This window comes from Sturnira hondurensis, unplaced genomic scaffold, assembly GCF_014824575.4.
Source record: "Sturnira hondurensis isolate 20B ecotype Veracruz unplaced genomic scaffold, ASM1482457v3 Scaffold0013299, whole genome shotgun sequence".
In the NCBI taxonomy this organism is placed as follows: domain Eukaryota; kingdom Metazoa; phylum Chordata; class Mammalia; order Chiroptera; family Phyllostomidae; genus Sturnira; species Sturnira hondurensis.
The window spans coordinates 1,648,652-1,667,979 of record NW_028085930.1 but is presented as its reverse complement, the minus strand read 5'-3'; the positions used below and the strand labels follow the sequence as shown (position 1 = coordinate 1,667,979).

Sequence of the window (19,328 nt, the reverse complement as noted above, 5' to 3'; positions counted from 1 at the left end):
ACGAATTGAAACCTGGCACTCGGTGTGTTAGGTCTCTAGGGAAGCCTGGCGAAGGGCCAAGACCCGCAGGACGGACGTGGGGTCACTTGGGCCGCTTAACAGGCCAACCGCGGAGCACACTGGCAAGCACATCCACGTTCAACAGCCGGCGGGGTGTTTGGCAGGACTCGGTCTCTCACAAACTGTACGCAAACGAGCACTTGTTAATTTCTCTTAGTTTGCTTCTACCTTCTAAATTTCCAAAAGAGAGCATTGCCCAGGGCAGTGTGAAAATTGTGATTGAAAACTGTAAATTTGGAGCCACTGGCTCCATCAGTCCCCAAACAGCGTGGAAACAGGACGATACAAGAGTAGCGTAAAGTGTGTGCACCTGCATATCATGCATATATAAATAAATGTGTGTGCCTGTCTCCTTAGATGTATGACTAGTGCACACACCTATGGCTGTACGCACGTGGATATGGGACACCCCCCGCACAGATGTGTGTATGCACTCTGCAAAGCGCACATGTTTGTGGCTGAAGGCAGAGTGTTCCCACTACTCAGCAGACCCGTCTCTTTCTACCTGGGTCAGTGCCACCAGAGGAAGCAGGCTCTTACTTGAGTGCTCCACAGTGCAGGGAAGCCCGGATCCGGTCAGCGCCTGGGCACCGCTGGACTCCTTTATCTCTCATCTGCCGGCCACGAGCTGCTCCAGTTTCAGTGGGTACCAAGATCCCCTGTCAGCTGGTGGCGGCAGAGGGCGAGAAAAAGAGGAGGTGGGGGGCGCTCCCCGCCGGCGAGGCTTCAGTTCCTCAATCCCTGGGTCTGTCATTGTTTCTTGGCGTCCCTAGGTCACGTACGTCCCCAAGGAAAAGGGGCCCTGACCATCTCGGGGAAGGCGGCCTGGGACCCCTACCCTCAGAAACCATCACGAAGGCAGGCGAACTGAGGATTCACACTCGACTTGGGAAAATACCGGTCTGCTGCGGGGGCGAGGGATCCCAGGGCACCATCCGGTGTGCGTAGGAGGCGCGCAGCGTGGCCGCTGCATCTCCCTGCATCTCCGCACTGTTAGGTGGCTGGGGTGGTCTTCTTTCTCTTCCTTAGGGAGGATTCTAAGTGCGGGCAGCACTCGCACCACCTGGGTGCATCTGCAGAGAACAGGGCTCCGTGTGCACTCTGGGAAATCCAAGGACACCGCCAGGCAGCAGCCGCGCCGGGTTTCTAAAAGACAGAAAGCGATAGCATCTGCTTGCAGACCGTCTCCCGCTGTCTCGGCAGACCCGTTCCTCCAACAGAAGGTTATTACGCAGAAAATTTGAGGTCAAGCGTTGGCGGGGTCTCCGCACCAGAAGGCACAGAGGCGCAGCTGCCACCAGCAAGGCACGAGTTCGGATCCTGTCGGACAACGGAGCCCAGAGGCTGCCAAAGATGTGCACAGTTCCACTTCCGAGGATCGAGTCAGGCATGGTCCGAGGGGAAGCCACAGCCCCTCACGCCCCCGGAGCCTTTGAGTAGGAAAACATAGTGCTGGTGGGAACTGGGTCCAAGGATTTTAGTGACAGAAAACGTTCAGGCCAAGTCGGGACCTGTGGACTGGCTCCTCAGCTGGGCCTGAGAGTGGAGGAGTGGCCCCTGGCCTTGTACGCCCCTTTCCAACAAGACCGGCCTGTTGGAAACGGCGGCGGGACAGCCTCGCTGCCCCATCCCTCGGGAATCCACAGGGCTGTGACCTGGCCTTTATCTCCGCGCGGTCAGCGGTCGTGGGGGCTTCAGGAAAGAAGACAAAGGCCCCGCGTCACTGCGGGCAGGGGCTTGGTTTCCTGACTCTTTGCTCACACTCGGTGCCTTTAGTCGTTGTTGGGGGGGAGATTTCTAAAAGTATGTGTCGAATTTCCTCCACCTACCCCATCCCCCTGCCAAACAGATACACACACGCACAAGCAAAAAGCACATTGCCCTGCTCTCTTTACCCCTGGAGATGGAAGTTCACTGGGAGCCTGCCCTTTGCCTGCCCAGAAAAAATCATTTTCCTTTGGACAGAGAGGAAAATCAGGGACAGGTTTTGTTTTACTCGGCTTAATAGTAGTATTATTAAGGACAACAAGGTCAGGCTGAGTTCCCAACCGGGAGAGCCAGAGCTAGTTTCCTGCGTGGAGGGGACGCAGACGGCCTCTGTGCCCCGGTGCTCAGCATCTTTGGGGACGACCGTGGCTTCCCGAGCTCCCTCTGCCCCGCCACAGGGATTAGCACTCTGTGCTTGGACAGGACACAGCGATTCTCCCCGAATTTGGTTTAGAGCTGCCAGGAGGCCCCCGGGTTAGCATCTGAGCACCTTCTCTCGTAGCGCCGCCAACAGGCCCGCTGCGCCTGCGTCTGGCGGTTCTCTTGGCCCAGGCCGGGGCTTCCGAGCCGCTAGCCGCACACCGCCGGGTTCCCACCCTCGGGCGGCGCCTCTGCCCGCTCTAGCTCGGCCCAACCCGCTTCCTGCGTTTACCCCTCATGTTTTCCGTTTCTGCACGAAGACCGAGGGTAGCCTTTCCCACAAACTGACCTCCGAAACCTCCCTTCCGATGGCAGCTTACTGCTTTTCTGAAAAGGCGCGGGTGCTGCGGAGAGGGGAGTTTAACCAGCCCCACATCTCGGCGGGGTGGGGGGTGGGGTAGCTCCCGAGGGCGGGAGATTGCAGCCCTGAGCCCAGGATGGCGGCCCCCCACAAGGGCCTGGGTCAGTGTCCCTTTGCAGGTCAGCCAGGCCTTCCTCCGTGAAGACTGCCTTAGGAGAAGCAGAGGGCAGTTGGAGGAGCCCGGGCTGGGGTATTCACCAGGATGGCGACAGGGTGTACCTCTCTCCCAGGTCAAGGGGCTGGGCAGGATGGACGCAATTGCCTAGGGCCAGACATGGGAAGGTCTTCTGTGGTCTAGGCTCTGGGGGCTTGAAGCAGTGGCTGTGGCCACTGGGTTAGGATGTCAGACCCTGCAGTCTGACTTCTTTCCTTGGTTCCTTCCTTCCTTTCTCCCTTCTTTCTATAGTGGAAGGAAAGCCGCCTACTATAAACCAGGCACTTTAACATTAGAACATGTAATCATTGTAATAAGACTCACAGTATTATAATTTGTTGTATTTTATAGATGAGAACGAAAACTCCGCAGGGGTGCTTTGCCCAAGGTGTTGCTGGGTCCCATACTAGTTCTCTCCGGCTGAACAGGTCCCTGGGCATGCCCTATCCCACACTGGCCACAATCCTGGGGTGACGAAGTCCCAGAACAGAACTTGTTATGGAGCTGGGACTGTGCAGCAGCCATTGCAGAGGTTCCTGGGCACAACCTGCGGACCCCTGTTCTTCCTTCTCCTTTGAATGGCTCCGCTTCACCCACTGAACTCTGCCAACATTGGGTGGCAGGGCCTGTGCCCAAGTGGGCGGCTGGGCCCAGCACTTTCAGGTCTCTCCTGAGCAGGTCTGAGGCAGTTTGCCCCACAGACAGCTAGGTGACCTCTGGCTGTCTCCTTTTCTCAGGACCCCAGTTTCCTTAGGTGTAAATGAAGAGATTTGGGGTTCCTGGGGCCCAGATACTTTTTTTGGTGATAGAATGGCACCTTCTCTCCGGAAAGAATATCGGTAAGACTGCTTGGTTTCAAGAATCCTTAATTTCTGGTTGTCCCTAAGGCAGAATTGGGGACATGAAGTTTGCTCCCAACTGCTCCATGCCTCTGGTCCCTACCACACAAGGAAGGTTCCATTCCTATCACAATGGAACCAGGGCTCCCACAGAGTTCCATCCCTTTCCATAGATTCCACAAGCTACTCCAAGAACCAGGGGCTGCCCTATGGAGGCAGCAGGAATGACAAAGCATGGTCCCCACTAGCTTAGCTCCACAGAGTGGGGAGCACTGCAGGGCTCCTGAGCCTCAGCCAGTGGTTCCGGTGCTCCAAGCCTCTGTTAAGGAATAAACTCAGTCACCGGCAGTCTTTCTTGGGTCTGACCTAGTTTCTTGGGTTTGACCCATTCCCTCCTGCCCCACTGGCTGCAAGAAGCCCTGGTCCTCCCCTGATTTCCACCTACCACCAGGGGGCTCCTTGCATCCCAGAACCCCATCCTCTGCTAGAGGGAGGCCCAGGCAAGGACCAAGGGCCTTTAATCTCAAGTGAAACATGCCAGCCTTCATGCCCACCCAAACTGGACATGCAGGGCAGTGAACTCTTTACTTATGCAAAGAGGAAGCATGCCCTGGACACTCTCTGGAGAAGGTTGTCAGGTCATCCCAGAGAACCCCTTAGGTCCACATCCCACTGTCCCCTGGTGTATGTACGAACTACACTGGCAAAGATTTCTCCAGGGTCCCCCTGAAAATAGGACACCCTCCCAACACAACCCAAGTATTCTTGCTGGTCAGTCTTAGGGGCAGAGGTGACCAAGAATTGGTGTGTAAATGCGAGGAGGGGGCACATCTTGTCAGTGGTGAGGGTGTTTACATGTGTACAAGCACACATATACCCCTCATTCAATACCATGTACAGCAACTCATTATCCAGGACATGCAGAAGTTGGCAGGGTATTTGCATCAAACTCTGTTTACATTGTATTTACAGTATACCCTGGCAAACATATATACATTTACCCACGTGGTCTGGTCATTTAGACCAGACTGTATAAGCTAAGGCATAATTGTTACATGCAGGGACTCTCTTGAACACTTTTGCTCTCACTTAGGCCAAAAAGACTTAATACCTTAAGTCTTTTCTAACAGAAACTTAAAAGCGCGAAGAGGGAGAGGAGAGATGAAGAAAGTCAGCCATTGTCCTGAACTTTTAGCACTGGGGTAAAATGAGGAAACTACAGGGTTTTAAGAACCCCCTAGGGCTGGAATTAGAGACAGATGTCTTCCTGTGGGCATCCATGGGGAGGTGGGGAACGATTTGGCTCCTTTCTCTCACCTCCCAATCCCTGTGTAGACCAGGAATCCCACACTGACTCCTTAATTTCAGTACTTGGTGAGGCTGTCACTCTCCACAGCTTAGGGTACCTCTTGCCTTTCAGTTATTGGGGGCAGAGAGAGGCTCTGTCCTCCAGTGCTGGCCTAGGCAAACTTCTCCACCTCACTGAGGGTTCTGCCTCCTCTGCTTTATCTGCTGGGATAGCAGTTGGGAGGTGCCGAGAGCCAGCCTTAGAACAGAGAGCCTCAACCAGCTGAAGCAAAAGCTCTGTATGTATTCTCTGTTATTCAGAAAGCCAGGCTTACATCCCAGAACAACTGCATACCTTGCCAATGACTTATGAATGCAACATACACTGTGGTTTCAGTAAGCACTTTCTGAGTACTAGCCATATGCTCTGCCCAAAGATATACACCTCCAATGCTGTCAAGAGGATACTGACTTACACTGTACGCACACATTTGCAGCAAGTGAAGACTACCCAACTGCCCATGGGATACATGTTCACACCACAGAAAGCACAAACAAACAGGCATGGAGCGGTCCACGTTCTCTTCTGCAACTCCCCTTAGTCATCCAGACAAAGGCACAACAGGTTGCCAGAAGTGACCAGACACCAGGCCTGACCAGCCTCTTGGGCTTCCCACCCGAGTAGAGCCTCTCTCTCCAGGCTGTTCATCCCAGCTCCCCTGGCCCAAGCAGGCTCCAGTCCCTGTCTCAGGGTGATGCTCCTCAGAACCTACATGGCTTCATCCTCTATCTTCCAGCCTCCCAGAGATGCGCGAGGGAGGAGGGGGCTGCCGTGAGCTGAGCCGATCGATTTCCCTTGGGCCCAACTATTCTAACAAGGATTCCACCCTGACAGTCCCTCGGCGGGACCACCAGTATAGGCTGAAGTGGGAGGTACAGGCTCGTTTCCTACGAGGTGTGCAGCTGCTTCAGGATCACTGGTCTGCCTGGATCTGTGGCCACTCTTAGACGGTTCAGAGTAAGGGGCAGCGCCGGACAGTTGCCTGGGTGTGGGGTCCAGCCCAAGCCGTACCAAGTCCTAGCGGGAGGGCACTGATATCTGTTATCTGATGGGAGGACTGAAGGCGGACCACCCCTAGTCCTGCCTCTGGGCCCCGGACTGCAGCCGGTCAAACGCCCGTGTCCCTGAGCTGCAGTACTGAAGCACCAGTCTTAACTCGTTATTTGAAGAGAGTCAGTAAAGGAAAAGAAAGAAAAAAAGATTAGATTTCTACAACCACGCAGTATGTTCACCCCTTTCTGATGCTCCCAAATGTCTTACACAGCTCAAGGTGAATGAATTATTATTATGAAAAATAATAAGCCATTCGTTACATTGGTAACAGAAGTTTTCACCTTACAGAGCATTTTCACAAACAGGATATTTATCTACTTGGAATAAACTTTTCTAGCCGTTATATTCGACTTTAACGAAGTTATATAAACTTTAACGAAGACAATAAATGAAAACAGCCCGGCGCACACCGAGTCCGACTGTGTCAGGGGTGAAATAGAAACTCGCGTGGTTGCAAAAACCACCGCAAATCCTTCCTACAGTCGCGCCCTGAGAACGCACCTCGTTCAGCAGCCGCAACGCACCAGCGACCACACAGAAAACAAACAATCCCCGACAAAATAAAGCGGCAGCAGCAACCATGAATGCCCCTCTCTCTGGCTGCCGTCCTTGTGTGTTTATCTGAAAAGGGATAATTTTTTTTGTGTGAAAACTCCCTCTTTTAACCAGCTGCTGAACAAACAGGCACGACGGAAATAACAGAAGTCCGTGTTAAGGGAAAGAACAAGAAATTTATTCGGGAATTGACAAAACAACCAAAGTGCTCTAGTTCTCTCTAGAAAATTTGGTCCTCCAAACGACACACTACAGAACAACCGGGTCTGGGAATTCCGGGCTGGCCGGCTCACAGGCCCGTTAGGTCCGACCGCTGCCCAAGGTGCGAGAAGCGAGACGTTTGAAAACCAAAAGGCAGGGACGAGCCATCCCTGCAGCGTCAGCCAGGCAGGCCGTGCTCTCCCGGCACTCTGAGCTTGCATCGGAAGATCCGGGAAAAATTGTTTTTGATTTTTTTAATAGGTAGAAGGGGAAAATCCCCTAATTTGTAGAGGAGACCATCTGTTATTGAGCATTTTCTCCTACCTCTCTGAAGACAGCTTTTTGCAGGCCTGACAGACAGGAATTCTACTTCAAATTTCCTGCAAGAGATTTTCATGTTTTGCTTTAGCAAAATCCAAGGCCACAATACTTCACCGGTTTTCCCGGTGAGTTATTTTCCTTAACAAATACAGTTTAAAATACGATCTAAAATAGCCTTCCCGATCTTTCTAGCAAAACCTAGCCGGCTGCCCTGGCCTGGAGGGGCCCGAGGCGCCGGGATGGAGAGCGAAGGAAACGCAGCCTCCCTCCGAGCCGGGATGTGGTGTAAACCCGGGCGTAGGCCGCCCAGCGAGGCTGCCCGGCTTCCTGCTCGGGCCCAACCCCCATCCTGCCCACTGGGACCTGGGGAGCGACTTCTGAACAACTTCAAGAGGGTACGGAGCAAATACTCGTTCGTTCCTTTTCCCCGCGGCTCGAGGCTCGATGTCCGCCCAGACCCGCTCTCCTGGGCAAGGGCTGCGCGGCAGCCGGGCCGGCAAAGCTGAGCGCGAAGCGCACCGACCTGCAAGAGATTGCCAAGCGGTCTGCGCCGCTGACGCCTGGCTGCACCTCAGCCCCGGCACTTCTCTCCGCCTTGAATTTTGACTTGGGGTTTCCAACCCAGACGCTGGGGCGCCGGGAGAAGACGAGGCCTACAGAAAAAGTGCGCACAGAGGCGGCCTGCAGGAGGGAGGAGAGAAAGGGCATAGAGGGCAGGGAGGCGAGCACAGGAGGAGAAACCGAGACAAAGAGGCGCGAGAGGAATCGAGTCGAGCGAACAGGCGAAGAGGGGCGGCGGGCGCTGGCTCAGGAGACAGCCCCCTGCGGGCGTGCGGTCCGGCTGCGGCGGTGGCTGTGGCCGAGGTCGGCGTCGCGCGTTCCTGCATCCTCGCATCCGGCGTGCGCTGCGGGACTCTCACAGATCCAGGCGCGAGTGCAACGCGCCGGTCTTGCTGTCGTGGTCCCAGTAAGAGCAATGCATCATGGCGAGCTCGGGCTGCCGGGCGCAGGCGAACTGCAGGCCGGGGGCGTTGGTGGGCGCGGGCGCCGGGGGCGCGGCGGTAGCGGGGCTGGCAGGGCTGAGCTGGCCCGGGGGCGGTGCCGCGGCCCCGTGGTGCGGCGGGACTGGCGGGGGTGCGGCGGCCGCATGTAGATGATGTGCGTGCGGGTGGGAGTGGGAGTGCGGCGGCGGCGGCGGGGGCGCGGCCGGCGGGCCCCCCAGGCCGTTGTAGGAGTTCACTACGCCGGTTGGCAGCGCCATGCTCTGCACGCGTGAGTACGGCCCGTAAGAAGCGGCTGGGCCCGCCAGCCCCTTGACCACCGCGGCTGCGCCCGGACTGCCCGGGCCCGCGGCCGCCGCCGCGGCCGCGGCCGCCGCTGCAGCCGCCGCCATCTGGCAGGAGGCGTAGGGCATGGGCGAGGGCGGCTGCGGGAGCGGCCACGAGTTGTTGAGGAAGCCGGACTGCAGGTACTTGGGGGGCGCCAGGTAGCCGTAGCCGTCGGCCCCGGCGCCCGCCACGCCGCAGCCACCCGCGGCGCCTCCGGCCCCAAAGAGCCCCTTGCCGGGCTGGAAATGCGCGGGGGGCGGCCGGAAGGGCCGCTTCATGCGGCGGCGGCGGCGGTAGTTGCCCTTCTCGAACATGTCCTCGCAGGCCGGGTCCAGCGTCCAGTAGTTGCCCTTGCGCTCGCCGCCGCCCTCGCGCGGCACTTTGATGAAGCACTCGTTGAGGCTGAGGTTGTGGCGGATGCTATTCTGCCAGCCCTTCTTGTTCTTCTCATAGAACGGAAACTTGGCGATGATGTACTGGTAGATGCCGGACAGCGTGAGTCTCTTTTCGGCGCTCTCGCGGATCGCCATGGCGATGAGCGCCACGTACGAGTAAGGGGGCTTCTGCGCGGGGTCCGGCTTCTCCGGAGCTGTCCCGGCGCCACTGCTGCTCTTGCTCGGGCTCGGCGGCGGCGGCGGTGCCTCGGGGTCCTTGGCTGCGCGGCCGGTCTCCGGGGCCAGCAGGGCCCCCGCGGCTTCCTCGGGCTCGGGGTAGCTGGCCATCATGACAAAGCCGGCGCGCCGCGGCCGGGCGGCCCTCGCTCTCCTCTGCCGGCGCTGGCGCGGCGGGGAGTCTGGGCGCACGAGTCCGCCCACGGCCGAGTCTCAAACTTCTGGAGTCGGCCGACGCCGCGGCGCTCGCTCGCAGGCGGCCTCCCGCTCCTCTCCACTCTTCTTTCCCTTCCCCTGGGGAGCAGCCGGCGGGAGGAGAGCTCAGCCTCTGGCCATGGGGAGTCCGCCCAACAGAAGGGGCTCCGGCCTCGCTGCCCCTCCCCGCCAGGCCAGTCCCCGCCTCGGTGGGTTTTCTTAACTGCGCTTCCCCCTCCCCCACGCTCGGGTTTTCGAAGCACGACCCGCGTCTCTGGCTAAGCGGCCGCCCGGAGTCCCTAGTGCGCCAGGAGCCTCGCTCTGTTCTGATTCGTATGGGCTCCGCCGAGTTCCGCTTGCGTCAGGCGCCTTCGCCCCTATAGCTGGGCGGCCAGTCTTGCACGGGCGAGTTCATCTCCAAGTCACTTTTTGTAAACGCGCCGCACAGCCTGGACTGGCCTGCCCCCTCCCAGCGAGCTTGGGGGCCCGGCGCAGAGCCGGGCTCACGCTCTCACACGCCCTGGAAATCTGCCGGTGTTCGTTCTGCGGGTCCGTTCGCACTCGACCCCGTGTCCGGAGAGCTTGGGCCCTAGCGAGGAGAGGCGCGCCAAGTCTCCTCGCAGCTTTCAGGTGAAAGAAAAACGACTCCTTTGCTCTGCCCTTTGCTGCTATCTTGGGACTAAACTTCTAGCTCAGAGCTGGGGGAGGGGCGGGACGGCGAGGGGGCTGGACGGGGGTGGGGTGGAGAGAGCTGCGCGGTGGCTTTGGGAAAAATCAGCTCAGAAACGCGTGTCGCTGAAGGAAGAAACCTCGGCTTGGCCTGTTCCTCGAGCTCTCAGTGTAACCGGGCCAGGTTGGGGCGAGGGAAAGGATCGCTGGGAAGGGGCGTCCAGGGGCTCCGCCTGAAGCCCTCCGCCCTTCCTCGGGCTGCTCTAGACCTAGGGACCAGACCCCTCCTCAGGACGCGTGCGGCGATCTACGGGTTGGATATGTGCTTTAATGCCCAGTGGACCCCATCCTGCCCCTGCTCCGACACGGGTGGAAAGGTCGCCGCCGTGGATCTTTGGGGGGCTGAGTGTGTAAGGGCACCGGCAGCACATCTAGAAGTCAGGGTGAGGGTCTGCCTTTGCGGCACTGAGATACCAGCCGTCCAGGTGCACGTGCTTGTGCGTGTGCAAGGTGTGAGATTTATGAGGTAAAACAGTTATACTTATACGTAGGTAGTATGTGTATCACCGATCAGAGTGAATGTGGCTCAAAGATATTACCTCTTCTTTGTTTTTCCTCTGTCCTGGACTCTCTCCTTTCTTCATTCTTCCCTTCCCTTGTCCCTTTACCTGCTTTTTCTTTCTCAATTCTCCCCACCTCCATCGCTGCCAGTGTATATATTTTTATTACAGAGTAGGAAGAAAAACAGGCTGTGAGGGAGGCACTTTCCCAAATCTCTCTCCTGGCGAGCCATTTGTTCAGATCTCTCTCCAGGGTTGAGGGGTGTCTCAATCATCTACCTTCAGCAGAAGTTTGATCGGGACCCAGTTACGCGTGCGTGAACATTGTCTCGGGAAATCAACGATGGCAAAAAAGGAAAAAGTCAGGTGTGCCTCTTAACAGTTAACAGCCTTACGAAAATTCTGTAATCCAAGTGTGAGAGAGATGGCCCGTGTTTTGAGTCCTCATGCCCCGAACTCGGTGGTGCTGAGGGGGCAGGGATTCTTTGTAGAGGAAGGTGGACTGAATGGATGTCCTGCAGGTGTGAGTTCGTGATTGGCATGTCTGGAGTGGTTGGTCTAATGCCTGTCACCACTTCGTGCTCCCAGGCTGTCCAGCCTCGGAGGCCGTCACAGCCCACCTGCATGTGCTGCTGCTTCCCACTCAGGCCTGCGATCTGCAGTGTGAGGTTAAAGGAAAGGAGGAGAGGGTGAGGAGGGTCCGGAGAGGTCAGCAGAAAAGCCTGGTCGCACCACCACAGTGAGAGGGTGCAGGGGTCTCCTACACTCATCTCAGCGCACACCCTCTTCCACCTACCATCAGAAATATCTCACAACAGCGTGGTGGTCTGCTTCCACAGCTCCCAACGCACAGCAGGGCAAAGCCGCTCTTCCTCACACCCTCGAGCCTGCGTCCTGAGCAGGAGTGTGGGTGTTTTCCTTCACCCTCACTCCGGGGGTGCCCAGGCCGTGGGTGGGCGTTCTGCTGGGGCTGCTGCCGATGAACTGCAGTGCCCACTGCCCCCCAGAGCCAGGGCCAGGGGAAAACACAGCTCAGGCTGGCCCCGCCTGGGGCTGCTGCCATCTCCTCTCTTTTTCTGACCACCCAGGCTGGCTCCCTGTCCCTCTCTCCCCCTCGCAGGCATTTCCGCTCCTGCCCAGCAGCAGCCAGGTGTGACAGCATTGTTGTGTGTGTCATCACTTCCCCGGATTCCAAACTCGGCTCCCTTTTCAGCCTTTTAAGGAGTCTGTGTGTGTGTGTGTGTGTGTGTGTGTGTGTGAGTGTGTGTGAGAGGGGAGGGCGGTAAGGGAGGGAGAGCCTCTGAGGGATTTCTCTGGGTGGAAAAAAGAGCAGTGCTGCTCTCCCCAGGTATTGATCTTTCCAGGAAGCGGTGGGGCGCGCCTTAGTTTGCTTCTCGACCTTCTCGGGCAGGCTGGGGAGGTCCCGCTTGCCGAGGAGGTCGCGGTCCCTTCTGGCAGCGCGGACTGCTCCGGGGCGGGTGTGGGACTCCACCGCTGTCTCCCTCTCCCCGCGGCGCCTCGGCGACTCAGCGCCGCGACTCAGTGACCGCGGGTGGTGCCCACCTCCGAGCACCGGGCGGAGCTCCCAGCCTCTACCGCCCTGTTTCGCGGGCCCTCGGCTGCCGCTCTGGCGCCTCCCGGCCGGAGCGTCTTCTATGGACCCCGGGCCAGACAGAGACCCGCCGACGGAGCGTGGCCTCCTCTCTGGCGCGGCCGGGGCCTCGCACCGGCCCCCTGCCTCCGACGCCCCGACAGCCGGCTGGAGCAAAGCACTTGTCTCGGATGGGGGGAGCAGCTTCTCCTGCTGGCTGCCGGGCCTCGCCAGGGGAGCGGCCAACGGCCCCGAGGCAGGCAGCCCTGACCCGCGCCCCCGGCCGCCTGAACCGAGTCCCGGGGCCCCCTTTCCTGGCGGGGCTCCGAACCGTCCCGGGGAGGTTTGGCACCGAGTCTGCCGCAGGCGTCTCCTGTGGGCACGGCCTCCGCGGCACGTACGCGGGAAAAGGGAAGCTGGACTGTGTTTCTCAGTACGTTCCCACACAACGCCACACCCCAGCTGTCAGCACGACTCCGGCCCTCACCCCGGGCCCCCGCGGACCCCAGGTCCCTCTACTCAGGTCACAAACCTCCATCCATTTCTCTCAGTCACCGGGGTCCCTTCCTCTTCTTTGCCCCACTGCTCTCTGACACTCACCTGTTGTACAATACACACTAGTTCAGAATTTGCACGTGTTGGTATAAAATATGTCAGTCTACTGCCCCAGTTCTACAGTCTCTTCACCCACTGGCCACCCAGCCGTCTCGTGACACAGAGTCACCTCCTGGCTCCATGTATGCAAGTCCCAGGACATGTTGACTCTGATGTCGTAGGTCTGTGGTTAGGGTGACGGGGTGGCCTCCTGGATGTTCCCATGATGAGGTTACTGCTCAGAGTTCTTCTGAGAAGCTTAGGAAGAGAGCAACCCCCTGATGTGTGTAACACACACCGCCACTCACACAGGCTTCATCTGTGTGTGCAGCCGAGCTGGCTGCTGCACTGCCAGTCTGCAGCCCTGCAGCCTGGGATGGTCGCACGGCTCTTCTGCACACACCCACACAGCTCCAGGCCCCCGGCCAGCCGGAATTATTCTGCCTGGATGGGATTAGCAGAGTCACTTACCCAAATATGTGCTTGGGAGAGAGACTGAGAATAGGGAAGGAGAGAGAGAGACTGGCAGGCAATACCACGGCCCATTCTGGGGAAGAACTCGCAGATGACAGCTGTTCCCAGTTGGTAAGTATCTTTCTGAGTCCCACACCCCTGACCTTGTGGTAGCTGGGCAGGGAGGCAGTAGGTCAGAGTTCTAGGTTCCTCCATACTTCACTGATGCTGCAGGGTTCCACCAGCCCCTCTGTCCCAGGGAGTGTGTGCCCTACCCTCTGCAAGGCAGACCGCAGGGCAGTTGTTGTAGGCCTTTTTGCTGGTTTCTCCCTGGCCTAACTCAGGGACAGAAGGCAGAGGGGGCTGGTTTCTGGGCCGTGTGAGGGCCTCCCCTCTCTGAAGACCTCTGGGATGCTCCGAGAGAGAATTCTGGGGTAGCAGGAGCTGCTGGCTAGCTTCCTTTGGTATCCCATGGCTACAATGCCAAAAGGCCCAAAGCCATTTCGTTCATTCCTAAACAGTGAATACCCTACAACTGGGCCCCATCACATGCTCCAGAGTGTGTGTGTTGTTGTTGAAAGTTGCCTGTTGCCTTTCTCCCTACCTGGGTTGTAAGCCTTGATGGGCAAGACTCTGTCCTCCACTTCTCAGTCAGTGCTGCCCCTAGGGTGGGCTCGGCACATTCCAGTGGAATTGGAAAATGGCCCTGCTCCACAGAGAGAATCAAGAGATGCCACTTGCCTTGTAATGGAGCTGGAATTTCCAAGAAAGGGACGACAGGTGGGGCACAGTGGCTAGACCATGGAGGGCTAGCTCAGGATCTGAGGGTCCTCTGCCGTTTGGGGCTCTGTCTTCATTATGGCCGCACAGCCATGCCACTGAATGGTAGGCAAGGACACAGGACACCTTCTTGGTTCCCTGATTATGGTGAGGGCCTGTCTGAAATTTCAGTCAAACTAAACTTTCTTAGAAATAGAGAGGCCCCTGCATCTGTGGCGGCTGGCTTGCACGGTGGAAGACCTGCTGTCTGGGGCTCCAGGCAGGCCCATGAGGGGCTGCCCGAGAGAGGCCTTCCTCTTGGTCCTCATCCCACTTCAGTTTTCTGTCCACCAATGGGCGCCATCTAAAGAGCCTCCATGCAGGAGGGCAGTTTTAGATGCTTTGCTTTGATGAAGTTCAGAGGAACAGAGGGAGAAGAGTTGAGTTTTGTGTTTTGTATTACTGGCCTTCTGAAGATTTGCCTTATAACAAATACCAAAATGATGTGTGTGTGTGTGTGTGTGTGTGTGCTGCATAATTTATATATTGTAAACAATATATATATCTCAAGCGTACAGCTTAATGTGTTTTTACATAAAATGCACCATGTAACCACCCCCCCAATCCAGATATGAAACATGAAAACTTCTGTCACTTCAGCAGGTTTCCTTGTATCTTTTCCTCATCAATAGCTGTTCCCAAAGATAACACATATTCTGATTTCTATGACCATAGATCGACTTTTCCTGCCTGCTTTGAATGTCATGTAAATGGGGCATATAACACATACACTTATGCATCCGATTTCTTCTGCAGAACATGTTTTTGATATCCATCCATCTTGTTAATGTGACATTCATTTCTTTGTCACTATGTAATATTCCGCAATATGCTTATCCCTTCACCTACATCATCTGATGGACATGTGTATTGTTTCAGTTTGAGGATATCATAAATAAAGTTGTTATCAACATTTTTGTACATGTCTTTTTGTCAAGGGCATTTCTTCCTTTCTTTTTTTTTAATCCTCACTGGAGGACACTTTTCCCCCATTGCTTTTAAAGAGAGAGGAAGGGAGAGAGAAAGAAACATTGACTGGCTGCCTTCTCGTATGCACCCCAACTGGGGATCGAAGCCGAGATCTGAGCATGTGTCCTGACTGGGAATCGAACTCGTGACCCTTTGGTCCATAGGACAATGCTCCAACCAACTGATCCACACCAGCTGGGGCAAGGGCATGTCTTTGCTCTTGAGCAAGTACCTAAGAGAGTAGGCATATATTTAGTTTTATTAGGTATTGCTAAACAATTTTCCAAAGCGGCAGAACAAACTACAGTGCTAGACAGAAAGACAGGTGAACAGACACACATTCTATAACAGGGCCTTTTCCTTATAGATGGTGTTCTCTAAAGACCACTGTGTACCCCAGCTGTTATTATTTTTATTAACATTATAAAGGAACAAAATAGCTATCCTTTATTAAGAACTTATTTTGAGCCAGGGACTTTACATGTGACATCTTATTTCATTTTTCTGCCAAGCCTAAGGGGTTGGTACTATTCTTATTTTATAGATGAAGAAACTGAGTCTCAGAGGAATTAAGCAACGTGCTGAAGGCCCCCCGGTCAATAAGTGGCAGTTTGACTCTGGAGCCCTGAGTTTCACTTCTGCACGTGTGTTTCTGTCCCTGCAAGGTCAGGAGGTCCTGCCTCCTCTCTGACCAAACCTAGCTGCTATTTATGAGACCCATTTCTTATAACTTCTGATCCTCCCCACATGCACTGTCACACCTAGGCTTGAGATTTGTGTATACACATATGTACACAGTCTCACAGCCACACCCACTCACTGGAAAGAAGAAGGCCATGGGGTCCAGTTCAGTGAAAACCTCAAAGCTGGCCAAGCACTGGGCTCAGCAACCTCATGGTAGTCTTCTCAGGGAATTTGTGGAAGAAGATTGGGCCAATTTGTTTTCGGATACTGCGGAGAAGAATTCAGAGTCCATCCTTTCCTGGGGGGAGATGGGCATTTGGTTGTCCTCTCAACAAGTTGAGCCAAGCCCGTAATCATGATGCTTTAGAGGCAACCTGGGGCATAGCGCTTCATCTGCAGGGCTCAATCAAGGATGCTCATCTCCCAGAAGGAGATGAGAGCCTGGAGATGGAGCACCTTGCCTGGGGGAAAGTGGTAAGCAGAAAGGATGTGTGTGGTCTGAGCAGGGGGAGAGCATGAAGTCTAGAAAAAGGCACTTTAGGACAGAGTACTTGACTAGGCTCTGCTTGGAAGGATCACTCTGAGAAGGAGGGTCAGTAGCCTTCTCAGGATGTCCTGGGGATGTTGTTATCAAGTATGCAAGCCCCCGGGGCTTGGTTGAGAGGATTATGCCCCATGGGTGGAGGCAATATGTGGGTGCTATACTCTGTGCAGCTGGCCCCTCCTCAGGCCTCTTTTTAGGCTAATTGAGGCCTTGCTGGCTCCGGGTTTGTAATTGGGGGTAATTGCTGACAGGCTGCTGTGGTTGTACAAGCAAGCTTTTGTTGGGGGGAAACAGTGGTCAGGATTCTGGGGCTTTGGGTGGGAACAGTCCAGGATTCTGCTGTGCTCTGTTCCAGGCTCCTGGTCCGAGTCTTTTGCTAGGAGGCGGCACTCCTAAGGATGCGGGCTAGTAGTATATCTGAATAGAAAGGGACACCCTCACGTGAGTGGTGGGAACTCAGGTCCAGACATATACAAGGTCTGTGCTAGGCCACGGAGGTAGTGCAGATGGGCTGGAAACCCTGGTGCCTGGTACTGTCATTGACACACACCTGCGCTGCCCTAGCCCTCACCGCCTTAGGCTGTAGGCAGTGCGGTGGAGTGGTTACACAGACATCTGTCCAGATACTTACTGGTATCAGCCTGGGAAATGATGGAATCTTGTTGAGCTTCAGGGTTTTACAACTTTGTCATTCTTTCAATAGGCAATATATTCACACCTACCAAAATGAAAAAAATATAGAAGGCTTACAGCAAAAAGGCTCTCTCCCACTTCTGTCTCCAAGTCCTTATTCTCACAGGCCATGACCCTGCTTTCACATCTATCCTCCCGGACACGGTTCATGCATAAACAAATGAGCTGCATATATTGCCCTGCCCGTCTCACTTTTTACACACGGCAGCGTCTAATGCACAGTATTTTGCATCTTAAAAGTCTTTTCATATCTGTGTATTCTTTTTTTAGAGCTGCATGGTAGTAGGTTGTTTCCAGTCCTTAGTTTTTATAAATAATACTGTAATGTATAATCTTGTATATACCTAGTTTTGTAGGTATGTGCATATATCTGTACAAAATTTCACAATGCGTAGAGTTGGGTCAAAGGGTATGCACATTTGACACTTTGGTAGATGTTACCAAATGACCCTCCTTATAGACTGAACAGTGTACACTCCCAATAACAGTGTGTGGGGTGCCTGTTTCTCCATAGCCTCACTAGCACACACATTGCTTTTTAGGGAATACATTGTACAGACATAGTGGAGGAGCCCTCTGCACCCATTCTTGGTGCCTCTCTGTCTCTCTCCTAAGGTGGTCACCATGGTCAACTTGCTGCTAACTACTCCCATAGTGGTTTTTGTACTTGTACTACATGTGTATCCACTCCTAGGCAATACTTAGTATTGTCCTGTGTTTCATAAGTTTAGATAGATGATGTCTGCTGTTGCAGGAGGACGCTTGCTTTTTCACTCAACCTGATGTTTGTGAAAAATTCCTGGATGACATACAGACAAACGCCATTCGTTTTCACTGTGTCGGACTGCTGCATTGTAGGATCACACCACAGTTTATTTATTCACGTTCCTGTTGAGGGACGTTGGGTAGTCCTGCTGGGATGTTCTTACACATGCCTGCCAGCGCTCAAGCGCTACTGTGTACCAAGACATGGGTAGCTCCTGGGTCAAAAGGCACTGACATTTTCAACTTTACTAGTTATTGCTGAACAGAAGCTCAGCTTCTTCAGCTGCGAGACAGAATGAAACCTGTGCCCTGGGAAGTCAGTGTCAGTGAGTGTGAGATGGTAGAGGGTGGAGAACATGGGCTTGGATGCCAGCAGATCTAGACTTGAATTCTGGCTCCGTAATCTGTGTGACTTAGGCCCTGTTAGCCAGCCTCTCTGTGCCTCATTTCCCTCATCTGGAAAACAGTGAGGCTCGCATCTAGGTTTCAGGGTTCTTGAGACGATTAAGTAAGATACTAGGTGAAAAGTACTTACCACAGGGTCTGGCATAAAGGAAGCACTAAAAAACCCTAGCAATAATTATTAGTTATATTGTTATTATTGTGTCTTTGACCTCCTTGTTTCAAACCTGTTACAGCACATTTCAAACCTATATATAAAGTAGGAGAGAGAATAATACAGCGAACCCTTATCTGGCTTCTTCTCTATCTCCACAAGTTTTCTCCACCCTCCCCCAGCAGATGCTTTTGAAGGTAATCCCAGACGTGTCTATTCGTGACTTCACATAAGCATGTAATTTTATATCGCTAAAATACAAGCACTTAAAAAAGCCAATATACCATCATCATACCTAAAAATTGTGAGTGAATTTTTTAGTGTATCGAATACACAGTTAATGTTCAAGTGTTCTCAATAGTTTCAGAAGGATTTTACAGTTGGTTTGTTTGAGGACATAAACATGATCCATACATTAAATTTGGTTAATATGTGTCTTAAACCTCTTGTAAACTGGAGGTGTCTCTCCGTTCTCTCTCTTTTTCTCCTTGCAATAGATCTTTCAAAGACAGTGGGCCGCTTGTCCCGTGGAGCTTCTCAGAGCCTCGATCCTGCGGATCGGATCCCTGAGACACCCTCTAACGCCCTCTAACCTGCTGGTTTTGTGGGTCCTCTGTCCTGTGCCCCTGGCTGTCGGTAGATCTAGAGGTTTGGTTAGATTGCATTTGATAGTCTGGCGAAAACAATTCACCAGTGGTGTTGCGTACTTCCATCGGGAGACACTGATGTTTAGGTTTTTTTCTCTTTTGAATTTTAACAGCCATTGGTGATCACTGCCTAGAGCCGTTATTCATTAGGGTTCATTAGCACAGTGGTGATCTTCTAATCACTTTCTTCATTGATTAACTGTTTATCAACCATTTGACTGCCTTGAGGTAGGGTCTGTGAAGGACAGGCAGGATGAGAGATGGGTTCTTCTTATATTTAATGGCAATGACAGTGGGACCCTAAGTGATCATCTGGGAAATGGCTAGTTTTGTGGGTCCTGAACTATATTAGACAGTGTCTTCCATCAGAAAGAAGAAAAGAATGAATGAATGAACAATCACATCATTTATTTCTTCACACACAATTGCTGAACTGCTATTCTGTACAGCACTGTTCTAGGTATAGGGATGAAGAGAGGAGCCGTGTGTAATTTCTGCCCGCAGGGAACTTCAGGTGACAAGTGTGCAACCTGTACACAGCCCCCCCAGCCTGTACACAGGTAGCATGGGA

At 54.3% G+C, this 19,328-nt stretch overlaps 1 protein-coding gene across 1 annotated transcript; it reads right to left on the bottom strand.

Annotated features, from left to right (window-relative positions):
• Positions 1-6,715: 6,715 nt before the first annotated feature.
• Positions 6,716-9,844, bottom strand: FOXL2 (forkhead box L2). The gene is made up of 2 exons (XM_037061185.1): positions 7,603-9,844; positions 6,716-7,138 (listed from the first exon to the last, which is right to left on the bottom strand). Exon 1 carries the CDS (start codon positions 9,130-9,132, stop codon positions 7,996-7,998), a length of 1,137 nt encoding a protein of 378 aa, XP_036917080.1. The 5' UTR covers positions 9,133-9,844; the 3' UTR covers positions 6,716-7,138; positions 7,603-7,995.
• Positions 9,845-19,328: the final 9,484 nt, after the last annotated feature.